General features: G+C 39.3%; 1 protein-coding gene across 1 annotated transcript in view; it reads right to left on the reverse strand.

Moving 5' to 3' along the window:
* Cfap61 (cilia and flagella associated protein 61) overlaps positions 1–24,189 on the reverse strand; it is a 247,891-nt gene that overhangs the window by 82,559 nt on the left and 141,143 nt on the right. Inside the window, exons 18-20 of the mRNA XM_076848917.1 lie at positions 20,214–20,312; positions 13,349–13,517; positions 4,827–5,001 (exon numbers count right to left, since the gene is read on the reverse strand). Coding sequence (XP_076705032.1) covers positions 4,827–5,001; positions 13,349–13,517; positions 20,214–20,312 — 443 coding nt within the window. The remainder of the gene's footprint in view (positions 1–4,826; positions 5,002–13,348; positions 13,518–20,213; positions 20,313–24,189) is intronic.

Below are 24,189 nucleotides of genomic sequence, written 5' to 3' on the forward strand. Positions count from 1 at the left end.
TCTTACCCCTATATCCCTCCCTGTCACTCCCTCCCCTTTTTCCCTTTGCCCTATCTAGAGTTCATCCAATCCTCCCATCTCTGCCTGCCATAGCATATTATGAATCAGCATCCTTAAATCAGGGAAATCATTCGGCATTTGGGTTTTTTTGGAAATGGCTAATTTCACTTAGCATTATATTTTCCACCTCCATCCATTTACTTGCAAATGCCATGATTTTACTCTCTTTTAATGCTGAATAATATTCCATTGTGTATATACACCACAGTTTCTTTATCCATTCCTCTACTGAAGGGCATCTAGCTTGGCTCCACAGTTTACCTATTGTGAATTGTGCTGCTATAAACATTGATGTGGCTGTGTCCCTGTAGTATGCTGTTTTTAAGTCCTTTGGGTATAGACTGAGGAGAGGGATAGCTGGGTCAAATGGTGATTCCATTCCCAGTTTTCCAAGAAATCTTCATACTGCTTTCCACATTGGCTGCACCAATTTGCAGTGCTACCAGCAATATAGTGTGCCTTTTCCCCACATCCTCACCAACACTTTTTGTTGTTTGTATTCTTAATAGCTGCTATTCTGACTGGAGTCAGATGAAATCTTAGAGTAGTTTTGATTTGCATTTCTCTAATTGCTAGAGATGTTGAACATTTTTTCATATATTTGTTGATTTCATATATTTGTTGATCTTCTTCTGAGAAGTGTCTGTTCAGTTCCTTGGCTCACATATTGATTGAGTTATTTGTTTCTTTGGTGTTAAGATTTTGAGTTCTTTATATACCTAGAGATTAGTGCTCTATCTGACGTGCGTGTGGTAAGAATTTGTGATAAGAGCCTCATAGTAGGCTCTCTATTCACCTTACTGATTGTTTCTTTTGCTGAGAAGAAGTTTTTTAGTTTGAATCCATCCCATTTATTGATTCTTGATATTAATTCTTGTGCTACAGGAATCTTATTAAGGAAGTTGGGGCTTAATCTGACATGATGGAAATTTGGGCCTACTTTTTCTTCTAATTGATTCAGCATCTCTGGTTTAATTCCTAGGTCCTTGATCCACTTTGAGTTGAGTTTTGTGTATGGTGAGAGATAGGGGTTTCATTTCATTTTGTTGCACATGGATTTCCAATTTTTCCCAGCACCATTTATTGAAAAGGTCATTTTTTTTCTCCAATGTACATTTTTGGCACCTTTGTCAAATATAGGATAACCGTAATTATGTGGGTTAGTATCTGTGTCCTTTATTCTGTACCATTGGTCTACCAGTCTGTTTTGGTGCCAATACCAGGCTGTTTTTCTTACTATTGTTCTGTAGTATAGTTTAAAATCTGGTATAGTGATACCACCTGCTTCACTCTTCTTGCTAAAGATTGCTTTAGCTATTCTGGGTCTCTTATTTTTCCAGATGAATTTCATGATTGCTTTTTCTATTTCTGTGAGGAATGCCATTGGGATTTTTTATTGGAATTGCATAAAATCTGTATAGTGCTTTTGGTAGTATGATCATTTTGACAATATTAATTCTGCCTATCTAACAACAAGGGAGATTTTTCCATCTTCTAAGTTCTTTAATTTCTTTCTTTAGCATTATGTTGTTTTCATTGTAGGGGTCTTTCACTTCTTTCATTGATTTCCAAGTATTTTATTTTTTATGCTATTTTAAATGGCGTAGTTTTCCTCATTTCCTTTTCAGAGGATTTGTTACAGATATACAGGAATGCCTTTGATTTATGGGTGTTGAATTTGTATGCTGCTACTTTGCTGAATTCATTCATTAGTTCTAGAAGTTTTCTGGTGGAAATTTTTGGGTCTTCTAGGTATAGAATCATATCATCAGCAAATAGCGCTAATTTGAGTTCTTCTTTACCTATCCATATCCCTTTAATTTCTTTCATCTGTATAATTGCTCTGGCCAGTGTTTCAAGAACTATGTTAAATAGAAGTGGTGAAAGAGAGCATCCCTGTCTTGTTCCAGTTTTTAAAGGAAATACTTTCAATTTTTCTCCATTTTGAATGATGTTGCCCTGGGGCTTAGCATAGATAGTCTTTATGATGTTGAGATATGTTCCTGTTATCCCTAGTTTTTCTAGTGTTTTGAACATGAAGGGGTGCTGTCAGATGCATTTTGTCAGATGCTTTTTCTGCATCTATTGAAATGATCATATGGTTCTCATCTTTAAGTCTATTGATGTGATGAATTACATTTATTGATTTCCATATGTTGAACCATCCCTGGAATGAACCCTACTTGATTGTGGTGTACTGTCTTTTTGATATGTTTTTGTATTTAATTTGCCCAAATTTTATTGAGAATTTTTGCATCTATGTTCATTAGAGATACTGGTTTGAAGTTTTCTTTCTTTGATTTTCATTATTGTTTTTTATTTCCTCTTTGTGAAATATTTTGCTGAAGATGTTCTGTAGTGCAGGTTTTTTAGTTGTAAATTCTTTTAACTTTTATTTATCATGGAAAGTTTTTATTTCATCATCAAATCTAAAGCTTCATTTTGCCAACCAAGACTCGTGGTTGGTATCCATTTTCTTTCAGAGCTTGGTAAATTTGCTCCATGATCTCCAGGATTTGAGGGTCTGGGTTAAAAATTGTTCTGAGATATGAATTGGTCTCCCCCTATATGTGATCTGATTCCACTCTCCTGATGCTTTTAAGATTCTATCCTTATTCTGTATGCTAGGCATTTTCATTATAATGTTCATTGGTGTAGATCTGTTGTAACTTTGTACATTTGGTGTCCTGTAAGCCTCATGGATTTGGTTTTTCAATTCATTATTCATGCTTGGGAAATTTTTTTTTATATTATCTCATTGAAGAGATTGTATATTCCTTTGATTTGAAATTCTGTGCCTTCCTCTATCCCAATAACTCTCAGATTTGGTCTTTTGTTGCTGTTCCATAATTCTTGGATGTTCTGTTCATGGTTTCTTACTATCTTCATTGTGTAATCAACTTTATTTTCCAGATTGTATACTTTGTCTTCATTATCTAATTGTTCTTTTTCCCAAGTGACCTAGTCTGATAGTTATGCTTTCTATAAGTTTTTTATTTATTTTATTGTTTCCTTCATTTCAAGGATTTCTGACTGATTTTTTTCTGAGTCTCTAACTCTTTCTTGAAGTAATCTTTTGCTACCTTTATTTACTGTCTTATCTCTTTGTTGAAATGGTCCATTTTTGTCGTATTTGCTCATTTAGGTCATTCTTTATTTCACAGATCATTTTAATTATGAACCTTCTGAACTCCTGCTCTGACATTTCACCAATTTCGCTGTCCATGGGTTCTGTTATTGTAGTGTCCTGGTTTGTTTGGGGCACTTTCCTCCCTTGTTTCTTCATGTTGTCTATGTGTCTTCCTTTCTTGCTGTGTGGATCTGAGATATTACAGTTTCTATCCTATATTCTTGTAGTACCTGTGCAGATTGTCTGTACCTCACCTTGATGTTGGGGTTCCAGACCCTGCTGGTGTCCCTCAATGGATGCTACTGCAGCTAAAGGTGGTGGTGGCAATACCCAAGGTAACTTGCGATAATAGTGGAGATACCCCAAGATGGATGCAATGTCTTACAGAGACGGGGCTGAAAGGGTGGGCCTTATACTATCTTTGGGATGCTTGCTCTGACATGCAGCGTATTCTAGGCCCTGTCTGTTAAAAAGGTAGGGGTTACTGCACGGGGAAGGCTCTGAGGATGTCTGCAGTGTCCTAAGATGGAAGTGGGTTAGGCTTGGGCTCCCAGGTTGTGGGGGCGGGTGGCAAATTCAGACCTACCCTAGGCCTGGGTCCTGCTCAAATTGGTGTGGGCCTAGTAACTTTTTAAAATGTGGTCAATATTCTAATTTGGCAAAAAGTTTTGGTGGATTTAAACCATCCACAAAAATCAGGAGAAACTATATTGTAATGTATTAATTACAATAATGAAGGTAATTGAATTTTATTTACATAAATGTATTTTAAAGGTGCACATTTATTCTTACACATTGATGCCCACTTCCAGGGCAATTTCTGGACCTTATATCCTGCCCTGAACTGAAGGTCAGGATTAGAATTTCAGCTATCACCGTAGGAGTTTGCCACATTCAATGAGATCATTAATTCTCCCTGGCCTTAGGTAAAACAAAGGGACTGAATGCACAAAATCATCTCCAAACTTGGACTTCCAGGTTTCAAGTAGAGACACATGGGTAGCTGAGCCCTGTTCTGGTGGTTTTATGAGTCAAACAATTTCAATGAAATTCAAGCAATGGAGAGAAGGATGCTTGAGAAAACGCTTTTGAGTGGCGAAGGCATTTGTACAAATGTTTTACTTTCTCACTTCGATTCAAAAAGTGGTATGCAACTCGAATATGTGGATTTGTGGCAAGAACAGCACGGGCAACAGCAAGAAAGAGAACAATGGCTTGTGAAAAGAAGAAAAGAGCCCTTCCAATGTGAGTCTTTCTTTTTCTTCTTTGGTCTTTTCAGCTTCACAAAAGGAGACATATTTTCCATATAATTGCTAAACATGTTTGCTTATTAAATTATTCTTTAATTAGTTAATGATTTTAGCCATGCTTTGCTCTTCGGATATTCATTTTGTGTAATAAAATAATTATAGATAATTAAACTATCTCAAGCCTTTTTCTTTCCCCCAGCAAACAGGCTGGGTCTCCAAAAATGACAACAAGTTGTAAATTAATCTGGAAAACAAAGCATGACAGATGAATGATTTGCTTGGAATTAATTAGGCACTAATTATATACTGGAACTAGATGAAGAATGAGACTCATTATAAAAATAAAACGCTGGTCTGAAAAGATGCATGGCTACTGATATCTTTACCTTCGGTGGGGAAGTATTGCTTCCTTATCCAGACCAGGGCACTTAAGCAGTCTTCCTCCTCGTTGAGAATGAAATGGTTGCTGGGAACTTTCCCAGCATATTGCAGTTGACTGCTGTCTGGAACCTCTCTGTTTGTCAGGTGTTGCCCAGGGTCGGCCCCGGTAGGGCATGGGACCTGAGGTAGAAGGAGAAATGCTTATTTTAGTGGTACGACGTAAAGATCTGACACAGTTTTACAATAATAATAATAAAGTGCACTTGGCAATGTCTGATATAGATATGTCCTTTTATGTCCCCAGATATAATTAATTAGCTTTAATCAAAAGGGGAGAAAACAAACAAATAATAGACAAAAGGACCATTTAGAGACAATTGTCAGAAGGAATCACTCTGGCTGTCTGTTTTAGTTGGCTTTTGTGCTGCTGCAACTGAAATACAAGACAAGAACAACTGTCGAGGAGGAAAATTTATTTGGGGGCTCACAGTTTCAGAGGTCTCAGTCCATGGGCAGCAGGCTCCATTCCTCAGGGCTTGAGGTGAAGCAGAATACCAAGGCAAAAGAGTGTGGTGGAGGGAAGCAGCTCACATGATGCTAAGACAGCAGAGAGAGGGACTCTACTCACCAGATACAAAATATATAACTCAAAGGCATGTTCTCAATGACCCCCCTCCTCTAGCCACACCTAACCCACATTTAGCTACCACTCTGTTAATCCCATCAGGGAATCAATCTACCGATTGGGTTAGGGCCTCATAATCCAATCGTTTCTCCTCTAAACCTTCTTGTGATGTCTCACACTTGAGCTTTTGGAGAACACCTCATTTCCAAACCATAACACTGTCTAATGTAAAATAAATTATTCCAAAACTTATTAGGCTCAAGGATTCTTAGGCCAATAATTAAGATAGGGCAAGTTAGGGGACAGCTTAACTGTTCTACAACATTTAGAACCTCAGATGGGCAGACTCAAGGGCTGAGGGTGACTTGATGGCTAGAAGGTGGAGTCATTTGAAGGTATAATATCTCAGTTCTTTTTCTTTTCCCACAAAATATGTGAGGACTCAAAACTACCTATAAGTGGTCATTATCTACTTAGAAGTTGATGGTGTCTAAGACCAGGAACACTCACATGTGGAGAGATCCTGTAGCTTGGGCTTCCTCCTAATATGGTGGAAGTGTCCTGAGAGAGAGAAGCAGTACAGAGAGCCCCTTATTCTTCTCTAACCAGTCCTGGAAGTTGGCTACCATCATATGCATGGAAGTAGTCAGAGGTAGAGCTTTTGGGAAGTGCTTGGATCATGACCAGAGGTAGGACTCAGTGGATTAATCCATTGATGCTGAATGGATTAGAATGAAGGGGTAGAACTATAGGCAGGTGAGGCATGGTTGGAAGGAATAGGTCACTGGGGGTGTACCCTTGAGGGACTACATCTTGATCCGGGCCCCTTCTTCTTTCTCTCCCTCTGCTTCCTGGCTGCTATGGGCTGAGCAGTTTTCCTCTACCACCTCCTTCCACCATGTTATTCTGCCTCAGCTCAGACCCACAGCAATGGAATCAGCCCACCATGGACAGAGTGAGACCTCTGAAACTGTGGGCCCAAATTAAACTTTTCTTCCCCTAAGTTGTTCTACAGGTATTTTGTTCACTGTGACGCAAAGCTAACACATCAGGATCAAGAAGATTAAAACCGAGACACCACTTCTTCAAGCAGGAATGGCAAGGCTCTGGAAGACAACATCGAACTGAATTTGACTTGGTCTTATTTGGTTAAAACAATCTGCCACAGGAGCAATTTTAACAGATACTAAGATTCAAGTGTACAGAGGGGCTAGGCAGAAAAATACAAAAAGGGAAGTGGATTGTTATTTACTCATGAAAATTACAGGATTTTTTCCAGGGAAATTGTCTCTCTTACTCTCTCCATCTTCCTTCTCTCTATTTATACAGAATCATCCCTGTATAACTTCTGTTCTCTTGCTTTTGACACTGACATGAGTGGAAACAGAAACTTTCCTCTACTGTAAAGAAAGCAATAGTGAAACTCCAATAAAGGATGGTGGCTGTCACTTGTCCCTCATATCAGGGATACAAACTAGAGAGCCTGTGTCCTGGCCAGAGTTCAGCTATGACTCAGCTCCATCCAGTTGTTGCCAGGGAAGAGCATGGATCCAGTAGGGCCAGATCTGATTGTTCAAGAAGTGTCAAATACTGGGGTTTTTAGGTGGACTCTTGACTTTTTATTACTTTGGTTCAAATTAAAATCAAACAGTATCCTGAAAGCCCAATGAATCAGCACAATTTGGCTGCCACGTGCAAATTATACAGAGGAGAAAAAGAAAAGGCACAGGATGCAAAACTTAACCACAACTTGAGGTCTTTGTTGGAGGATCTATACCAGCTGTCTTGCATATTCGTGTGGTGAGGTCTCAGGATTGTTGGGCAGGAATACTATTGCACCTATGATGGGCAGAAAGTTCACCTGCAGTGGAGAGGTCCCAGGCAAATTGCTAAATTACAGGTGGTCCCCTAATCTGAAGTGTGAGAATGAAGATGACACTCACTCCAAGGAGATTTTTCTTGGAATCATCTTAGAGTCACCATGAAGGTTACATCAGCTAACATATGATCATTTCATAGAAAACACTCGACTGCCATCCGGGACTCTCATTGCTCTGATGAAGGCTCTCAGCACAGCATGCTCCTGTCTCCTGGGGCTGGCCATTCCCTTGTGGAAGACTTCCAGACCATTATAACGCTGTTTCTTAGGGTGAATAAGCATCATATTCCCATTGCTTCTGTGGACCTGTCCTAAATCAGCTTCCTGGGGTTATGATGCACAAGACTAGTTCTGACTAGCTGGTCATCCTAGCCACCCCAATTTTCATCTGTGTGACTCAACGTCTAGGGTGAATTTGAGCTTCTGGATGTGCCTTAGCTTGTTCTTTTCTTAAATGAGTAAGCCAGGTGTACACCCTTGTTTTTGTGACCTGTCCTTTGACACAATCATGTTTAGCTCATAACAGGTTTGTGACCTCTATATTGTCACCATGAATTTTGACCTTTGTCAGTGTTAATTGCTTTTGTGTCTCCAATTTTACTTTGTTGTGTATTAATATCATTGCTCTAAGCACTGTGTGGATTTGCCTGACATAGTCTTTTACGGTTCTTTTTTTTTTGGGGGGGGGGGGGAGGTGGGTACCGGGGATTGAACTCAGGGGCACTCGACCACTGAGTCACATCCTCAGCCCTATCTTGTATTTTATTTAGAGACAGGGTCTCACTGAGTTGCTTAGTGATTCACTATTGCTGAGGCTGGCTTTGAACTTGCAATCCTCCTGTCTCAGCTTCCCGAGAGCCTCTGGGATTACAGGCGTGTGTCACCAAATTACTCTAAATAATAATGGATCAACCCTGAAATATTACCTTTGGACTGCCTACTTAAGATAACTCATATTACTCCCTTTATACCTTTTTTCATATTTTCAGGAAGTTCTTTGTCTTTATTAGACTAATTTAGATTGAGAGTCATAATTTCCTATTTCATAGTTATTTTCAGATTTACAAAAATTATTTAAATTACATTTGTGGTGCTTGCTACCTATCCTTATACTATTATAAAGTTCTAAATTTTCTTTTTTAATCTCAGTTATTTGGAGTACATCGCACTTTACAGTAAGGTAAAAAAAACATGGAATATAATTTTTCTGAGGATGTGTACATAAGAGAATGTCTCTCTAATATCTTCTAAAATGATAGAATTAAGTGGACATATAATAACTGAACCATTAAATTTTCTCAGAATTCTGTGCAGTTGTTTTCATTTTATTTTGCAATTTAACATCAAAGAGGAATATTTTATGATTGCCTTATTTTTGTTCCTTTGTAAGGGAGTGCATTTGGTAATCTGTTATTTTTCTTCTGAAGCTCATTCTCCCTTCACCTCCCATCATTCTCATGCAACAATCAGAAATGTCTCATTCTCTGACATTTACTAGAATGTAACTAACTGAGAATTTTTTTTCCTTGATTTTGCTTGAAATCAATCAGTTAGATAATATTTTTCTTGGGTAAGGAGAGTTTTCTTCTAGCATGTCTTAAGTTACAGTTGTAAGTCTGCTTCAAGAAGGGGAGGCACAGATTCCAACCCTCTGATGGGAGAAGCATCAGATAATTTGCAGCGATGGTTCAAAAGAGCCACTTGCTTTGACTTTATGCTGTTACTTTTCCCTTCATTCATCTTCAGTGTGAATTCTCTTCCTACTAGTTGCTGTCAAATGATAAGGGGAGTCCCACTCTCCAGTCTGTTCCTAGAAGGTACATCAACATAGACAGCTCTTTCCCCAGTCCCTATTTGTAGCAGACTCTTTCCTGGGGCTGCACCGTTCTGCTTACCACACTTTATTCTCATTCTAGATGTCATGAACCTCTCAGAAACTATGTCATATTGTTGAGTCATATAAGGTTGACTATAAACTGAAGTACCTATCTCTTTTTTCTAAAAAAAAAAAAAAGAGCTTTATAAGTGTAGTTGTGTTCATCCCGACAAACTCACACATTCATGGAATGGAATTTGATTTCATTTAATGATCCTTCTTACCTCCCATCCTCCCTTCCCTCCACAGTTCTCCTTTCTCTACTCTGCTAGACTTCCTTTTGCTTGTCTATTTATTCATATTTGATTGGTTCTTCTTACTTATACATAAATGTGAAGTTCCTGGTAGTATATTTATAGATGCACATAACATGATTTTCTGAGAATTCATTCTGTATTGCCTCCCCTTACCCATCCCTCCACTCTGCTTTTTGATCTCCTTCTTCTACACTACTTTCCTATATCTTTATGATGTCCTATTTTTTCCCTCCTCCTTTCCTTTATTTTACCCTAGCTTCTGCATATGAAAGAAAATATTCAACCTTGGAGTTTCTGAGTCTGGCTTATTTCACTTAGCATGATGATCTCCATTTTCATCCATTTATTAGCAAATGCCATAATTTCTTTATTCTTTATAGCTGAGAAGAACTCCATTGTGAACCACAATTTCTTTTTTTTGTTGTTGTTGTTGTTGGTGGTGGAGGTACCAGGAATTGAACTCAGGGGCACTTGACTACTGAACCACAGCCCTATTTTGTATTTTATTTAGAAACAGGGTCTAACTGAGTTGCTTAGTACCTCGCTATTGCTGAGGCTGGCTTTGAACTCATGATACTCCTGCCTCAGCTTCCCAAGCTTCCAGGATTACAGGCGTGTGCCACCATGCCTGGCTCACAATTTCTTAATCCATTCATCTATTGATGGGCATGTGGGTTGATTCCATAATTTAGCTATCATGAATTGTGCTGCTATAAACATTGAGGTGGCCATATTGCTATAGTATATTGATATTAGTTCTTTTGTGAAAATACCAAGGAGAGGAATAGCTAGATCATATGGTGGTTTCATCCCTACTTGTTTTAGGAATCTCCATACTGCTTGCCAGAGTGGTTGTAATAGTCTGTGGTCTCACAGTGTACACGTATACATTTTCCCCCACATCTTCGTCAGCATTCATATTGTCTGTATTCTTAATCATTGTCACTCTGACTGAAATAAGGGGAAATCCTAGTGTAGTTTTGATGTGCATTTCCCTGATTGCTAGAGATTTGAAGCATTTTTTTTTCATATATTTGTCAGTCATTTGTGTTTCTTCTCTTGAGAAGTTTCTGTTCAGTTATTTTGCCATTTATTGATTGGGTTATTCGTTGTTGTTTGTTTGGTTTTTGGTGTTAAGTTTGAGTTAAATTTGTGTTCTTCTTCCTTATGAGATTACCCAAGTCCAGGCACAGAGCAGATATTATCTATCTATCAGTAACCATTTGCGAGTCATGTGATCTCATTTGGAAGTGATCTCAAAGAGTGGTTTTCAAAGGTGGCATGTATTCATTCAAAAACCAGTGAAAACTGATGAAGTGGGTGGGTAAGGAAGTTAGAGGGTACTGAAAATGAGATAGCTAAATGCCCAATCATCTTTCAAAACAGAGAGGCCTTAAATAATGGCAACTTTGTAGTTGGCAGATCAAGGACAAAACTTCTATAAACATGGTACCTGGAACTATGGTAGTAAACACTTTATTCTAAAGCACTTTATTCTAGCAGAAATGCTTCAGACTGTATAGCTCAAGAAAGAGGACTTGGAAGTAAGAGAACAGCCCTCCTTACTCTCAGCCATGCCATACAATTAAAGATTTTACCTTGTGCACAGATTTTCTGATAAAAAGTTTGTGTGATATGCATTTGCATATCAAAATATTGCAGAATATTTTACAGTGAAGCATGCTATTTAAAAGGTCTAATTAGAGGTTAAAGATCATAATTATATTTTATAATAGATTGTCTTCTTGCTTTGGGTTTAGGTTTTATTTTCATCATTTTGTTTGACAAAATTGGGACAAAACCATGCGAGAATCAAAGAGAAGGAGACAGAAAAAGAAATACAAACTAGAAGGTCCCCAGTGAATTCAGCTGCTCTTTCTGTATTGCTCTATGTACCTTTGATTTTTATGTCCTTCTGGAAAAATTAAATTGGAACTCCCTTTATCACTTCTTCATTTCATTTTTCCCACTGTAAAAAGGGCAAGAGCTTAATGTGCCGCAAACTAAAGCTGCAGGGGCAGCTGGACACACATGGGCAGATGCCCGAGTCACTGGACAGCTGGCCCAGTCCTCTGCTCAGTTTCCAAAGTACGCAGTCGCCAGCAGCAGCTGGAACCCGTCAGGCAGGTGAGGGGGGACAGGCGAAATGGGTGCCTGGTGTTTTCTTTTGGTTTATTATTTTTTTTTAAGTATGAAGAATCCTTAAATATCAAAATGAGGTATCTCTCCAGTTCATTTTTATCCTTCAACCAAAAAAAAAAAAAAAAAGGCATTCTTTTTTATCCTTTGAGAAAGAGACTTCTTAAAAAGAAAGAAAAAAAAAAGAAAAAAGAAAAGTAAATTATTTAGAGATTCACCCAAGCTCCTCAAAGTGCAGTCCATTCACTAGCAGCAACAGCCTCACCAGGGAGCTTGTTAGAAACTACTGTCTCAGGTTCTGCCACCCAACCCTAGGGCTCAGCATCTTGGTTTTAACAAGATGCTCTGAGGCTTTGTGTGTGCACCATGCAGTTTGACAAGTGCTGTTCTAAGATAAAGATGAAGGAATTCAACCTTGAGAAAATTCCAGCTGGTGATTCTCTGCCTTACTTTATGATCATCTGGGAAGCTTAAAAAAAAATACTGCAGGAGATGGACACAGTGACACACACCTGTATTCACAGTGACTTGGGAGGCTGAAGCAGGAGGATCACAAGTTCAGGACCAACCTTGGCAATTTAGCAAAATGGGATCTCAAACAAAACCCAAAAAGTCCTAGGGATGTAGCTCCATGGTAAAGCACCCCTGGGTATTACAACAACAACAACAACAAAAAACCAGGCCCACCAAAATAACTAAATTTCCAGAGGCAGCGCCTAGGCATAGGTGTTTTCAAAGCACCCCAGGGGATCTCAATGTGCAGACAAAGCAGGGAACATTGCTAAAGTGACTGCTCACCACATGCAATAACAGCGCTAGTACTGAGACCCTGTCTACTCCTTCTCCTGGCTTGGGAAAAGTAAAGAAAGCATACACGCATTGAATCCACCACCATGCATGAGATGGTCTAACTGAGAGCCCATCCTTGAGTTATAAAACAATGTATTTTCATGGGAGAGAGACTGTATTGTGGATCACAGAAAATGCTAATGTGTACCAAGAAGTGGGAATATTAAAATCTGCTGCCTGAGGGGCTGGGGATGTGGCTCAAGTGGTAGCGCGCTCGCCTGGCATGTGTGCGGCCCGGGTTCGATCCTCAGCACCACATACAAACAAAGATATTGTGTCTGCTGAAAAACTAAAGAATATATATTAAAAAAATAAAATAAAATAAAATAAAATAAAATCTGCTGCCTGAGACATGAACAGCTTCGGTTGAATCCAGCAATGCCGTATTTAAATGTGGCTTGAGAGATTAATCAAACGGGAAGCATGGTCACTGGGAAAGCAGTCAATCTGATTTCCTAGTTTTATAACTGAGAGACATAATAAAATAAGGGTTGACAGAAGGTGCGCATGTTTGAAATACTTTTGCGTGAGTGCATTGCCACAGCCAAATGTTAGCCTCTTGAGGCATAAATTAATTTACCACAAATGCGTGCCTGGTTGTGTCTGGATTCTGCTATGGTGAGCCGTTAAGTGTTAGACTTTGGGACAACAGCTTAAGAATGACATTTCTCCAACTTGCTGTGATTTTTATCCTGGAGCAGAATGTTTTTCTTGGAATGGGTTTCTGGGAGGGTTTGCGGACACAATTCTGGTCATGTGCGCAGGCCTTGAAGAGCGCTTTTATGAATATAGAGTGGCAGCTGTCCGGGCAAGAAAGGATGCTCTTTACCCAGAGAGCATGTGCCCCAGTAAACACATTAACCGTGGAGATCTCCAAACACATCCCATGTGCACAGCCTCACCTGGTACTGCTGCCCGGTACAGAGGATGAGGTGGTCGTACAGCACGATTTGGTCCTTGGAAACTATTACGTGCTTGGCTGCTCGGTCTATGCCAGTCATTCTACCAACCACAACATTAACCCAGGAGCACAGTGACATCAATGCATAATCTTTATCATTAAAACAGTGGCTGCAAAGAGAGAAGCTCCATAAGTGACATTTGAGCAGCTGACAGCGGGCATTAATTAGACATCTGGTGAGCTGGTTCGAGTCCCCTAGTGAGCCAAGTCTGTGCTCTTGCTGTGAGTTTACCAGGATGGATGCTAGGAGATTTTTCGTTTTGAAACACTTAGGCACAAATTGACATCTTCCCATTAAAACTAAATTGCTCCACCTGGCTTAGGCCAGTCCACAAGGAAAGAGGGGTGTGTGTGTGTATGTGTGTGTGTGTGTGTGAGAGAGAGAGAGAGAGAGAGAGAGAGAGAGAGAGAGAGGGAGAGACCACACACACACACACACACACACACACACACACACAGAGAGAGAGAGAGAGAGAGAGAGAGAGAGATCACTTGTACACTTTCTTCTGCAAAGGGAATGAGGAAGAAGAAAGTAACATCATTGAGTGTTGAAATCCTTCCTATTTTACTAATATTTTTCAGTCAGTGACTTGTTCTTAGAATTAATGCATGGTTTCATGAAAAAAAAAAACAAAGTGCATTTTATTTAAAGAAGTTTTCAATGAGGGAATTACATTCACAGCAAGAACAATCACTGGAGACTTTCGGAGTTTACTCTTCAGGGCAGTGGTGGTTTATCTACACCAGGTCCAGGGTGACTGTTAATGCTGGGGCAGCGTCCTGGTGGCACTGTGGACTTTCATTTTCTGGGTTTTGTTGAGTTTGGGCACTCTCCTCTAATGTGACAAGAGTGGGTTTCTTACAGCTTTGGGTTTATTTAAAGACTTTTATGAGGGGTGTTTCTGGAACTTTCTGAAAGGTTTAACCTTGTGTAAATGACCTTTGTAATGATCCTGTTCTGAAGATGGACAGTCTCAGGTAACAGGATAGTGTTTCATTTAAAATTAGGCTAGACGATCTTTTTCAGAAAGAACTATCCAGGTCTGAGTCCCTGCTCTTTGGCCAATGAGCCTGGACTTTGGGAACCCTGTGTCCCCAGTTTCTTCACCTCTCAACATGGGGCACTTAGCCCTCCCTCCATGCACAGTAAGGAATGAACATGAGCATGCAGGAGATGATATTTTGTCAAGTGGGATGCATATGTGAAGGGTACTATTTGAAATAATATTAATGGCACATCATCCTGTTTACTCTATTTGGAAGAAAACAGGGTTCTGAAGTGGTAATGGGAGAACATTTTTTCTTTTTGATCCATACATGAGTCTGGTTTCACCACACAAAGAGAATTCTAGTAATGGATGCACATTAGACCCTGTTACACAGCCCTAGAAAGAGATGGGAGCTCTGGGCTTTGTATCTGTCTGTGAAACAACACTTAAAAACAAGAAAATTTCTCCTTAATAAAAAAAAATCATCATCATCATAATAATAATAATAAAGAAAATCAAGGGCTGGCCTGTCACAGGAAAATAATGAATAGGGAGTTGAAATTCTTTTAAAAAGCCATTTTGATAGCTTTACAGAAATACAGGAAACTTCACTGGTTTTGTACATTCATGAGAGACCCACAAAGGATTGTTCTAGTTATACAATCTCTACTGTAAGCTGTCCAAGATGAGGAAAAATTAAACATAGTTAGTGTCCAGGGATTAGTCTTATGAGGATTTACTCAAAGATAAAAGCTCTCAGGGGAAATTTGTGAAAGGCTAAGACAATACTATTTTTAATGATGGTAGGACAGCAGTGTTGATAATGTCAGAATGCATATTTCAGACTTAAAATTCGAAGCTCTGTCCAGTGGGAACTGGTACTTGAACACTGATTTTCAGGAACCTTTACTCAGATGCAAAAAGAAGCATTGAAGGTTGTGGGCTGCTTGCTTTTGCAGTCTGTTACTACTTGAATGACATTTCTTATGTTAAAATCTCACAGTGTAAGGGATTGCTGTCTATTGTGAATATTACTATCCATCTGTACCTTCTTTAATTTCCCCACAAGGGAAACTATAAGCAAAAAATTTTTCCAAAATTATTTCCTATGCAGAGTAAATAAGCCTTAGGGTTCTAACACAGGAGGGACTGCCTCTCAGCTTGGTGATGAGAGACGTACTCCTTCCAGGGTTCTCTGGAAAAGAAAGAACCAAAAAAGGCGCATCAGTGAAACTTCATGTTGTCTCAAGTGAGCTTGACCCTGACTTGAAAATAATATGAAAGGGGGTTGAGACTGTAGCTCAGTGATGGAGCACTTGCCTAGCATGTACAAGGCCCTGGGTTCAGTCTCCAGCACCACAGGGGCAGAAATGTGAAAGGTTGTCTTTATAGAAAACTCTGGAGCCAGATAATGAGAAGGGGGAGCAGGAAGCAGAAATGCAGGAAGGGGAAATTTCTGGAAGAAGGCATAAGTGAGGAGCGGCCTGCTTGTTCAATGTTGTAGTGCCCCCAGACCTGGTGGGCAGGAGACTTAGCCAAAGCTCCAGGTGCACAATTAGAAGCCAACTCCAGGGGAGCCAATAGAAGTCAATGGAGACCTGCACCTCATGGAATCAGAACATTCAGCAATGGAAAAAAACCTTAGAGGTTTTCAGAGAGTATTAATTGTGACATTCTTAGAAGAAGGACTGTTACAATTAACTTTCAATTATGCACGGTTGACTGTCCAATTAGTGGCTTCTCCTCCTTCCTGTTTCTCCTGCTTTCCTGCTGCTTCCCTTCAGCTGTGCTCTGGGCATGTCATTTGCACCTCCATCAGTGGTGGACAGAGTGGGGCAGGGGGCTTGGGATGGACCAAAATGCTGTGCAAAAAAAATAATAACCATAATAATGGAGCAAAACACTGGTTAAGAACAAGTTCAAAAGTAGTATTCGGAATGAGGAATTTAAATGATTAAATTTATGGATGTTGTTTGTCCTTGTTGTTTTTAAACTCCATAATCAGAGAGAATTTCCTTTATTCTGGTATGAGGACCATTTGAAGGGAACATCCTGTTAACTGGCTTCCAAGAGTTAGGATATTATGTAGTGCTCATATGGAGGGATGGAGCTGTTTGGTGCCTGTCTTATTATGATTGAGGGAATGCCTGCAGTTCTTTGGAGGCAACATTGGTGTATTCCACATCATGTATTGAGCACCTGCTATATGTGAGGCACTGTCCCAGATACAGGGGATACATTAGTGAACAAAAAGGCAAAAATTCCTGCCCTTGTGGAATTTACATTATAGTTGAAGGATTTGGAATTTAAAGAAAAAACATAGTTTTAAAATGCAAATTATATAACATTCAGAAGGATTTCAGTAGCACTAAAAATAAAACAAAATAAAATAGTGCAGAGTAAGGGGAACTAGAGTAAGTTGAAGTGTTGGTTGCAAACAAATGGGGTTGTCAGGGTAGACCTCATGGAAGAGGTAAAATTTCAGATAAAAAAAGCAAAGACCCCAAGTGGACCAGTTTCTTGTGTTTGAGGGACATTAAAGTTGTTGACAGGGCTAGTGTGGAGAGAAAAGAGTAAAAAGTAAAAGATGATATCAGAGAAGTAGATAGGAACAACAGACTTTAGTTTCAGAACATTCTAGAACTTTCTGTGCTAATGACAATGTTCTGTAGCTAAGCTAGTTTGGTAGCCACTGCCATATGTGGCTATTTTGAGCTCTTGAAACGTGGTTAATATGATTGAGGAGCTGAATTTTTTCATCTCATTTAATTTTAACTAATTTAAATTTAAATGGCCCCATGTGGCTAATAGCTGCTCTCTTGGACAGTGCAGTTCTGGGCCGTAAGGAGTTGACATGATCTGAGTCACATTTTTGAAGTGTTGCTGTGGTGACTGTGTTGAAAATGCAAAGAGGCAAGGACAGAAGCTAGGACATCTGGGGTATGGGTCTTACACCCATCCTGCAGGGATCAGATAGGGATCTTCAAAATGAGCAACTTCTACCTAGGTACTCAGTCTGCCTATGCAGTAGTATAATATCAGCAGAAAGTCCTTTATACCATTCTTTCCTATCACACTCAACCTGGGGATGGATAGAACTTATACCAAGCTGGTTGCATCAGCTTAAATCAGCTTCCTTATATCAAAGAAAACATTCGGCATTTGGTTTTTTGGGATTGGTTAACTTCACTTAGTATTATCTTCTCTAACTCCATCCAATTATCTGCAAATGCCATGATTTTATTCTCTTTTATTGCTGAGTAATATTCCACTGTGTATATATGCCACATTTTTTAAATCCATTCATCTAATGAAGGGCATCTAGGCTGGCTTCACAGTTTACCTATTGTGAATTGTGCTGCTATACACATTGAAGTGGCTGTGTCCCTGTAGTATGCTGTTTTTAAGTCTTTTGGGTATAGACCAAGGAGAGGGATAGTTGGGTCAAATGGTGGTTCCATTCCCAGATTTCCAAGGAATCTCCAAACTGCTTTCCATATTGGATGCTGATTCATAGTGGGATAGGGAGAGGGAGCATGGGAGGATAGACAAACTCTAGACAGGGCAGAGGGGGTGGGAAGGGACAGGAGGAGGCATGAGGTTATAAATGATGGTGTAATGTGATGATCATTATTATCCAAAGTACATGTATGAAGACATGAATTGGTATAAATATACTATACTTTGTATACAACCAGAGATATGAAAACTTTTACTCTATATGTGTAATAAGAATTGTAATGCATTCTGCTGTCATGTATAAATAAAAATAAAGACAAAACCAAAAACCAAACAAACAAAAAATTTCCTACACCAAACCTTCCTTTGCACTCTATGGGTAGCAGTGGTAGAAAGGGTCTTTCAAAGAGACTTTGAACTTGAGCTCTGTGTAAAAGCCTGAGTTAAGAAGTGTAGTGCTGAAGCTAGTTCATCATGGTGCCTAAGACCCAACTGCTCAGTTTTCAGGGATTTTGTTAAATATTTGTTAAATGTAGACATTATTGAAACTTAAATTATGTAATCATACAATTAATTATATTTTGTTAAAAATAAAACAAATAAGCCAGGTGAAAAAAAAAAAAAAGAAAATATCAGGAAAAAAAAAACTTCTTCTTAAGACATAAATAATACTAGCGTTTTCTGGGAGTCATATAGTTTAGAAAGAGGGAAGTGTGATGGAGGAAAAGAGGATGTCCATTGTATCAATTCTCTATTCTTGGCCAGAATTTTTTAACAAAAATTCCAGGCAGCACATCTTAATCATACACTTTTCACAGTTAAAAGAACCAAAGCTCAGAGAAGTGACATCCCTCACTCAGACCCTCAGTAGTAGGGCAGGATCTGAATCCACATCCTCCTGGCTCAAATCCTGTGTCCTTTACTGCTCTGTAATGGCAATCTTCCAAGAAAGAAAAAAAAAATCAAAGTTTATAGTCCGGTAAAGACATTAGTTCAAAATGAGCCTTATTCTGCTGGCCAAGAATCTATGGTTTTCCCTCACTATTTGAAGGCAAAGCAAGTTTTTGAGGAAAGAGGAAAGAGGGTCCTTTCATCATAGATTCTGAAATGAACTGGTCCCCTGCGAGGAACAATTTCCCTAACTCTTCACTAAAAAAATTGGGAGATTGTTTCTAAAGGCAGGAATTCTAATATTTCTGTTCTAATGTTTTGCTATAGGAAATTAAAATCAGTGAAAGCTGTGTGATAATGGAACACTATTTTCTAGAAGAGATGTTGTCAAATAATGATCCTATTGGGATGAAAACAATAGAGCTTGCCTAGACTGGCATGGAAGGTGCCCAGTCAGCGCCTATTACAAATGGTGGAGTAGGCATCAGACCCAAGCCCTACTGAGGTGCCCTGTCAGATGCAAAAATAGTTATCAAGCTCCACTGACCCTGTAGGGGTGACTGGGTCCATGGACTCCACCCCAATTGTTGGAATAGGGCAACTGGCTTCTCACAGATATAAAATGGTGGCCCAAAACTGCCACTGAAAAACCAGCCTCTACCTCAGAGCAAAGCCTGTCCAAGGAAGGGACATGACCTTTGTCCTTGGAAAAACCCACAGAGCGCTCCTAGGCACATTCCCACCCTGCTAAGTGGTTTATCTACAGGAGAGATCTGCTGCGCCAGGTGTCCCTGACTCAGTCAGGCTAGGTGGGGACCCATAGCAGCCCCCTAGCAGCCACCAATCAGCATGAGACAGGGAAATACCTGGGATACCAGATGACCCTCCAGTAGTTTATGATGTTGGGAAACCATGTAGTTTAGCACGTACACCCCTCTTGGCTTAAACCAATCAGTTCAGACAAATACCCCTTTTGTACTGACCAATCACCCCTAGACAACTTGTTCCCGCCAGTGAATGTGCTAATCATGTTTTAGAGTTGTTATTTGATTTTCCTGTGGTGTGTGATGATTTGCTGAAAGAGGCTATGATGTATGTGAAGTCCCTGCCCTCTCCAAAAAATGTATAAAAATGCTGCAAACCCTGGGTTCGGGGCCTCTCAGCGTCACCAGTTGCTGTGTGTGCGTGCGGAGGACCGAGCTAGCTCGCAATAAACACCTCTTTGCTGCTTACATCGATCTTGGGTCTCTGTTGGTCTTTTGGGGGTCCCGAATTCGAGCTTAACATCACTCTGGACCATTCTCTCGGTAATAGGTTTGAATTTGTATTTCTTAAGTAATGCTGAACACTAGGAGAAAAGTCTTTCACTTTTCCCTTTCCAATCTGAAATCTATTAGATACCATAGAAAAGACTATGCACGGATTACAGTTGGGCCTTAGAATGAAAAAATCAAATAGGATTCATACTTGGTTGCCAGAAACTTTCTTTGTTCATTGCCCAGAAGTTTTTTCCCTGGGAGTCCATGAGTTGAAATCAGGGTAAGATTATTAAACTTCAGGTGAGAACTAAGGAGAAAAAAAAGAGGAAAAGAACAAAGAGAGGTTAAACAAGATTCAGTGGAAGTTTATTATAATTCAATTTAACTTTATTTCATGTGTCATTCAACTGTTGGATTTTTCTTTGAGGATAGCAACTCTTTTTTTTTTACACAAACCTTAAAATAGAACGATTTAAATGAAAAAAGGAAGATGGCATTGGAGCTAATTGCAGAAATTCCAAGAGCTACACATGGTACAATGGCAGACACTGTTTAATTTTTTTTAAAGTTTGCTTCCCAAAGTGAAACAGAATAAAATCCACAAATTGAGAGGAGGGAGATCAATTTGTATAAATTGATGCAAAGCTTGATTTCAAACTACCACTAAGAAACTGTTTAAAATCCTGCTGGGTACTTAAAATCATTCATGTTGCATGTATTATTTCCTCCATTTAATCCTCACAGCAATACTATGAGGTCAATAATATTTTATCCCTATTTTATCAAGTGCAACTGAGGCACAATGACTTGACAAAGCCATACTGGGCACTGTCTGGCTTGATGTCCTTTCACTTAACTTTTGTCCATACAGTGGCCCCTCAGAATACAAAAGAGATTAGTTTCAGGAGTCCCCAGCAGATAGCAAAATCTGCAGATGCTCAAGTCCCTTATATAAAATGGGGTAATGTTTGCCTACAAAATAACCTGAATTTCTTCCCGTGTACTTTAAATCATCTCTGGATTACTTATAATGCCCAGTACGATGTAAAATGCTCTGAAAATAGTTATTATACTGTACTTTCAGGAAACAATGACAAGGTAAAAATCTGTACATGCTCAGGATAGTAAAAAAAATTCCTCCCTAAATATTTTCTGCCTGAGGTTATTTGAATGTGTGGATGCAGAACCAGAGGATGCTGGTTCATCCAGAGGATGCACTGCTCTGGAGACCCTCAAATTGTTGAGAGGAATCCATAGATCATCTCATTCCCACAGGTCAATGTTAGATTTATTATAGTTATTCAAATAAAAATACCAAAGTATCATCTAGGAGAAAATTTTAGGGGCCTCCTTCTAAATACATCAAGCTTTCTAGAGTCTAGGGTGCATTCCTAGACATTATCATAGAAATTAATCTTCAAGACCATTTATGCTGGAGGAGTGGGAGCGTGGCGGGTAGTTCATGTGTAAGAAAATCAAGGTTGGAAATGGTTATGTAATTTGCTGAAGGTCAGAAACTCATAAGCAGCAAGGGCCAGTAAAGAAATTCATGCCTTCCAACTCGAAGCAGCACCCTCTCCACGCACCCAAACCACCCTCTCTAACCAGTCCTATAGGTTACAGGTAGTTTTAAGCAGTGTGTCCAACACATGTAAGTGGTAGCTTCTAATAATTCACATGCGTAAATCTGGTGCTGTGGTGCACACCTTGTAATCTCAGCAACCCAAAAGGCTAAGACCAGCTAAGTTTGAGACTAGCCTCAGGAACTTCATGAGGCTCTATCTCAAAATAAAATATAAAAAGGGCTGAGGATGTAGCTCAGTAGTATATAGCTCCTGGGTTCAATCCCCAGTACCAAACAACAACAACAACAACAACAACAACAACAACAACAAAAGCGACAACAAAACTCACATGCTTAAGACTTAAGACTTATTCCATATATACCCTTCAATGTCTAAAATATTCCTGCTGGGAGATGCGGTTGTGGCTCAGCAGTGGAGTGCTTGCCTCACACGTGTGGGGCACTGGGTTCGATCCTCAGCACCACATAAAAATAAACAAAATAAAAGTATTGTGTTCACCTACAACTAAAAAGAAACTATTAAAAATATCCCTGCTGTAGATTTGCCCTCTGCTTAGACTCAGCAAAATTTTATGGGTGAGCTGATCTTTTCATAGAATCCGAGTTGATGAGAAAAAAAAAAAATATATATATATATATATATTCCCGCCCTCCCCAATATCTCTTCTTAGTTCACCCATCTCCTTTCAATCAATCAAATGCTGAAAAAGAAACCTTCACCAAGTCAGAGGAAAACACCTGCCCTCCTTTGCCATGAGGAGATTGGAAATTTTCCAAATGTGGAAATGCTATCAATTTACCGACAATCTGTTAAGTAGCACTAAAAACAGGAGACTTTTGCTGATGGCCCAGGCTGGCAATGCAATAAATTCAACTGCACCTGACATTTAAAAATAGCTAAATATTATGAAAGGTTTTGCTCTAAAGTCTCTAAGGATGGGTGTCATTTAAGAATGAATATTCTTATTTGATATGAGGAAAACCAAGCACATCTTATCCTTTAATAATAAGAATAAAAATTTTGAATATCTTCAAATAACATAAAGGTCACAATTAACCCCAGCTACTTATAGCTGCCAGTCTGAAAGTGCACAACAATGACAAGCCTTGGACTTACTACCTTCCAATGGAAAACACAAATAATAAGAAGAATGTGTCTACACTCAAAGGCAATTAAAATTTATCCTTGTCTTAGGTTCCATGTGACCAAAATGGGGTTTGTGTTATACTAACAGTAGTTGTTTACAGACCCCTTTTATAGCTCTATGTGAATAAAAGGCTTAGTGATTATGTAGCTATATCTTTTACTACAAAAAAATCCCTTTGGTACTGAATAATTTGAATTATCTAACAACATGGATCAAATAACTAATAGAGTGCCAAATTACCACATTGTATCATCCTGAATTATGCTATTGTACAATTAGAAAATTTCCCAAAAGAGAAAGGTTTTTGAAACAATCATCTGTAGTAATATAGTAAAAAGATTTTTTTTTTTTTTAGGGGAGAGGAGTATTTTCTGATGTTTTCTATATAAAAGAACCAGCTCTGCACTTTTTTCTTTAGCCCTAGTCAAATTCCCTTTGTAGTTTTCATTGTTGATCTTCAAGTTCCCTATTACAATCTTTCTTGTTTCTGCAACTAATTCTCCTTCCTCCTTCTCAACTGAGCACATCTCCTACACAAACCAGTCCTCAGTTCCCCTACACTTCCCTTCCCGCACTTGCAAGAACATTCTTCCATTCCCAGCTTCAGAAGGGAGGTGTCTCCCCATTAACACTGTCTTCTCTTCAAATTCCTCACCTCTCTCTCCAAATCCCTACACCAGCCCATTTCTGTTACAGCGAGACTTAATAAACCAGTCTAGTGCTGATACAGTGGATCTGTGAAGCCAACAGGGACCATGGTCCCGTTTCTCCACATCTCCATGTGTGGTTTCCATTCCCAAGGCCACCCCAGGTGATTGGAGCTCCCCTCCTGAAAGTTCCACATGTCCAATTTGTTTATATTACGAGAACTCAGTGACATGGCCACATGTAGAAGCAAAGGAGGCTGAAAAATGCAATTTCTTAAACACTGTTTTTTTTTTTTTTTTTTTCACAAAAACCACATGGCCCACAGTTCTGTCACTGAGGACAAAGTGCAGAATGAATACTGAGAGGCAACTGGAAGTTCTTACTTACAGTGACTCGTGAAGGAAAAATGAGGTGGGGATGAGAGAAGATCCTCATTAATCAGGATCCAGGCAAAAAAAAAAAAACCCAATAGATGGTAGACTCCACAAAGTCAGACTGAATGAAAGCAGGAGGCATTGTTCAGGGTTACAGGAGCCAAAAGGACAGAGAGTTACCCATGGACTAGTAACAATGGGATGCCATTACTGATCCTAAATCTAAAGGAGGATTGGATGGAGAAATGGTGAAGGCTGGGGTCATGCAGGCTTCCCACCAAGGAACTGGGTCCAACAGAATATGTTATCTGAGAAAAAACTGTCCTAAGGGTCTCTGATGGTTTTTTTTCCTTTTGACAGAGTGTTACGGTTTGGGTTATGAGGTGTCTCCCCAAAGCTCATGTGTGAGACAATGCAAAAATATTCAGA

The sequence above is a fragment of the Callospermophilus lateralis genome, chromosome 3 (assembly GCF_048772815.1).
Source record: "Callospermophilus lateralis isolate mCalLat2 chromosome 3, mCalLat2.hap1, whole genome shotgun sequence".
In the NCBI taxonomy this organism is placed as follows: domain Eukaryota; kingdom Metazoa; phylum Chordata; class Mammalia; order Rodentia; family Sciuridae; genus Callospermophilus; species Callospermophilus lateralis.